This window comes from Vigna radiata, unplaced genomic scaffold (assembly GCF_000741045.1).
Source record: "Vigna radiata var. radiata cultivar VC1973A unplaced genomic scaffold, Vradiata_ver6 scaffold_7, whole genome shotgun sequence".
In the NCBI taxonomy this organism is placed as follows: Eukaryota; Viridiplantae; Streptophyta; class Magnoliopsida; order Fabales; family Fabaceae; genus Vigna; species Vigna radiata.
This window is the reverse complement of record NW_014543262.1, coordinates 865368-870710: the sequence shown is the minus strand read 5'-3', so window position 1 is coordinate 870710 and position 5343 is coordinate 865368. Positions and strand designations below refer to the sequence as shown.

Here is a 5343-nt window from a genome sequence, read left to right as displayed (position 1 = left end):
AAGATAGGAAGCCATTCTTGGAGTGTTTCCATAATGCTTTTTTCTTTCAGGAAGTCGTACATGCCACCTATACATAAAGCGTTGTTGCTCTGAAGCTACCTAACACCTGACTTTATACCTGAAGATACTTGTTTTCCTCAAAGTCAACTCTCTCTGAGTAACAGATCATTCTTGAAGAAGGCTATATAAAGAGGACTGGATGAAAAGAAGAACAGAAGAACAATATTTGAATCTTACGTTGTTATTCTCTCTCTTTAAGCATACGTCGTCTAACACCTTTTTTGTGAAAAGAAAATTTTTACAAGTCTCGTATTTCATTGTATTGAAAACATACTCTCTTTTAGAGCTTTAATCTATACTTGTTTTCTAAAAGGCTTTTATTGTGATTATAAATTCTGAAGTGAATCAAAACACTTGTTTGTATAATTCATTTAAGCTAAATGGTCTAGTTAGGAAGATTGTGTGTAACTAACAGTGGTTAAACTCGTATCTCTAAATTCAATCGTTGTAAACCATGAGCGGTGAAACTTGTTGTAATCTTTGAAAGATTAAAGGAATCCCTTAAGAGTACTTAAAAGAGAATTGAACGTAACTTAGGTTGAGTGAACTAGTATAAAAATAAGCATGTCTTATTCGTTTTCTTTTATTTACATTTTCCTAAACATTGTTCAGAAACTTAAAGTATTTAATACATATTTGTGAACAGTTTTTAAAAACTCTAGTTAGGAAGACTAGTGTGTAACCAGTAGTGGTTAAACTCGTATATCCAAATTCAATCGTTGTTAACCATGAGTGGTGAAACTTGTTGTAATCTTTGAAAGATTAGACGAATCCCTTAAGAGTACTTAAAAGAGAATTAAACGTAACTTAGGTTGAGTGAACTAGTATAAAAATAAACATGTCTTATTCGCTTTCTTTTATTTTATTTCCTAAACGTTATTCAGAAACTTAAAGTATTTAATACATATTTTCAAACAGTTTTTAAAAACTTTATTCAACCCCCTCCCCTCCCCCTCCCCCCCCTTTTCTAGAGTGTTTCTTATGTTTCAAACACCAAATTAGGATCGAAAAGACGTGAGATCTCCTAGGCCTCTCCGAGGTAGATGACCCCCATCTTAAATTATCTAACTTCTGACGCGTTGCCCACCTACATAATAAAAACAAGGTCAATATATAGGCAGACGACATTCTACACCACAAAATGAGGAACTCTTCATAAGAGGGTTCGTTGCCCTACTCCATAAATGCCTGAATGAAGAATAGGCTTATTCGCATTTGTCGAGATGCATCAACGCATATGTGGCATGCATTCAAGAGCCTGGTGCATGGTTACACAAATACTTAGGGCAGAATATTATTAGCTTAGAGTAAGAAAATGTGCTCATGAGTACATCATAAAGTGTCAAGAATGTCAATAGTTCAACCTCTTACATTGGGTGCCATTTCAGAAACTACACATTATTACCACTCTTTGGTCATTCGCTAATGGGGAATAGACATACTGAGTCTCTTTCCACTAGCAAAGAGTTAAGTTTCTCATTATGGTCATAGATAAATTTCCTAAGTGGATAAATGCATAATCACTAGTCACCATCTCAGCCCAACAAATTTCAAAAGTTTTCTTGAGAAAACATCATATAGCGATACGGACTAACACATTTTTATTGATATTATTTTATATCATGTTGATATTATATGTTTTTATCACATAAGACATAAGATCTGGAAACTTATATAAAAAAAATACACATTCTCTCATATTTACTCTTTTATTTATAAAGATTCAAACTCTTTTATTAATTTGGGAGTCAAATAATCTTTTGCAAATAGATCTTTTCCTGTATTCCAACTTTAAGAAGTATACATAACAACTTTCCAATTTACTCATATTTTATCACTAAAGATCCATACTCAGGATTCCGAGATCAACATAAATATTAGGTGGCTCTCCGTGAAACAAATTAATGCATTTGAGATCCTTCTTTAATCACTTTTCCTTAAACTCCTAGATACTTAATTGGATAAAATCCCTTGTCCCTGATTATGTAACACCAAAGCATCTTCATGTACCTAAATCCAAGAACTCGCATAAAAAGTCACCACCAAAGGCTTGTAAAACACACAAATATATATATATATATATATATATATATATATATATATATATATATATATATATATATATATATATATATATATTAAATGTAATATATAAGGTGATTTTATATCCGCATAAATTTATATCTCGGTGAGTTTACTTATGTTTTTATTTTCATTTTCACTTTTTTTACTACAAAATTTGTCAAGTTAAATTTTCGATTGATTCTCAGTTTTGAAATATTTGACAAAAAAACAGTGAAAAGAAAAGCTCTGTATTTTTTTTGCAAATATTTTGAAACAAGTCCAAACTCATGTCAATTTTGTAATAAAAAAAATAAAAACGAGAAAGAAAAAACAATTAACCTCTATTAATTTGACTTGTTAAAAAGTAGGAGCATATGATTGTAGTTTGATGACCAAAGTTTTCTTTGTGATTGGAATGCCGTGGAGAAATTTGTCATTTTGATCAATGACTAAGATTCAGAGAAAAAAAAAATCTTTTAACAACAGAATTGGAGATGAAATTTGCATTGATTCAATAATTTAAGTATATAATTTTAGGATATGTGTTTTGTAGAAGAAAAACCTAGCCTTCCAAAAACCTAATCACTCTTTGAAGTTTGTCACACATACATAGATAAACATATGCCATGAGAGTCAAATGTATATTTTTTGCATTTTTATATATGCATAGTGGATTGACAGACTTGACATTCTTGAAAGAAGAAAGGATCCAAGTTCTGTGCAATGGAATGCCTGATAGAAAAATGGTTGTAGAGACACCTCAAGACCCTAAGTCAGAGCACTATTCTCCTACCTAACGGATGTTTGAATCTATATTAAACCCCTTGACTCGAGTAAACCCAACATGCTTTCTATTAACTTAATACCAACTGGTTCATTACATGATAAATTAAATAAATAAAAAACACCCCTTGCATTCTCGGACTTGGTCGTTCTACTTTCTAGAATATTATTATTAAATATGAACACGTTACTAGGTAAATGTTTTAGAACCGGGTAATAAGCCAAAGCGTTAATGAACTAATGAAGTGATCACATGGTCACATGGATATGTTCGCTCAAACAAATCGAAATAGTCAAACACCGTACAGTGAGTCCACAACTTCATGTTCGTGACTTTGGTGGCTTGCTGCCCAAGTTGCTCGCTTCCTTCTTCTGAAAAGAAAGAGTCAAAAAATAAACAAGTGATTATTAACAGTGGTAAAATATAGATGTGATTTTGACTAAAGGATTCGGTGATATGAAAGCTACGGAAATGATTAAGAAGAAACGGACATGGGTGTCAAAAATGCAAAATGAAAATATATAAACTCTCTAAATGAACAGAAACGAATCTTGCTTCTCTTTCAACGAAAGTGAAAGATATGCGTATAATTATCTAAACTCAAACCATAAAAGCGCGGTTATGTGCTTTATAACCAGGACCACCCACTCACGTACTCTTGAATGCACATGAAAACCTACATTGCAAGAGTTACTTCAGCACCCAAATTCAGCCAAACCCACACAACAAAAACAAAGAAACGTACCCTAACTTTCCAAGACCAAGTCAGAGTTCTTAGACCCAACCACTAAATACTTAGACAAGCAGCATAACAAGGTTGACACGCTGCACATGCCCATCCATGTTGTCTCCTATCATACCTATCTATCTTATTTATCTATATTCTTTCATAGTTCGTCTCTCTTTTTCCAAAACAATAAACACCAAGTAGTTTCCGACATTAGTTATGGTGGTTTCCGAGAACAAATCCAACCAAAATATATGTATACTAATATCATAATGTGGTCCAGGGCCACCACAGTTTTTATACATAAACTTGGAATTTCATTGATTAAGTTAATTAAACTAAACATGGCCACCATATCTTCATTACACCTCCTTAATAATAGCAATAATAAAGGAACTATGTGACAAATTACAGAGAGAGAGAAAGAGAAAAAATACTACATGCATATCCTCATATCCATTCATTCCCTTCCCAAATTTACACAAGATCATCGTCAACATCATCATCGTCATCCTAGCTAGCTAGCTGGCTACCCGGCCCGATTGATTAACCCGCGAGAGGGGCAAAAAAGGGGAAAGTGAAAATTTTTCAGAGAATCTGAATTTTTTTGGCTCACATCACTTTCCACGACTCCAGAGTGGGAAAGGAGGAGAAGGTGTCAAAATCTAAGCCTGCGGAACCGAAGGAGGCAGCATGAGAATCTAAGGCTGCGAGGGGCGGGGCGAAAGGGAGTTGTCCGGGCCCAGAAAGCCCTGTGGCAGGCCCGGATCCTGCCGAGGTGGGGCCCACAACCTGTTGATGATGGTCCAACAGGAACGCCGAGGTGTCCAGTGTCGGCAGACAGCCAGCGCCGCCGGAAAACCTCGCCAGGTTCCCCGCCGGACGCTGCGGCTCGGGTTTCAGAACCGAGGGCGCAATCGGCGCGGCAGCGCCGAATCTGACGCCGGTGACCTGCTGCACCATCTGGCGGAAGTTGGCCGGGTCCGCCGTGATGAAGGTGGTCTGGGAGCGCTTGGAGGCGCGCGACTTCCTCTTGGAGATCTTGCCGGTGGGCTGCGGGCCTCGTCGTCGCGGAGCAGAGTCGTGGTCAGAGCCGGAGAGGCTGGAGACGGTGGGAGTGGCGGTGGCGGTGGTGTTGGTGTCGGGATTTGTGGTAAAGGGAGTAAAGTCGTTGTCTTCGGGAAAGACGGCGGCGGCGGAGAGAGAGTTCTGAAGGGCCCTGGTGATGGAATCGGTGTCGCGGGTGAAGAACTCGGCCAGCAAGGAATCGGAGACGGATGGACGAAACATCATCCAGGGCTCAATGCTAGCGACGTTCTCAGATGATGCCATGAAAAAGGATAAAAAGGGAAGAGTAAGAGTGAAGAGTGGTTTTGTTTGGCTTGCAGAGGATAAAGAAGAAGAAGAAGAAGAAGAAGAAGAAGAGAAGAAAGTGAGTGAAGAGAAGGAGGAAGTGAAATGGAGGAAGGGAATTGAATGATAAATAGGGCGGTGGAGGGTATTTTGGAGAAGTGCTGTGGGAAAGCGCGTTGTTCGGGGGACGATATCACACGCGTCACCTTCTCCGTACGCCACTGTGACCGAAGCTTATGCTCATTTCCTAAACTTAGCTACTCACTCCAACTTCACTCTAACCCAACCATGGTTTACTTCACTTTACTTCACTCCACTCCCCACATAACTTAACTTAACCCTCTTCTTTTCTTCC

At 37.5% G+C, this 5343-nt stretch overlaps 1 protein-coding gene across 1 annotated transcript; it reads right to left on the bottom strand.

Annotated features, from left to right (window-relative positions):
- Positions 1 to 3878: 3878 nt before the first annotated feature.
- LOC106753685 (calmodulin-binding protein 25-like) lies at positions 3879 to 5105 on the bottom strand. The gene has a single exon (XM_014635540.2). It carries the CDS (start codon positions 4965 to 4967, stop codon positions 4248 to 4250), a length of 720 nt encoding a protein of 239 aa, XP_014491026.1. The 5' UTR covers positions 4968 to 5105; the 3' UTR covers positions 3879 to 4247.
- Between the last annotated feature and the right edge of the window lie 238 nt (positions 5106 to 5343).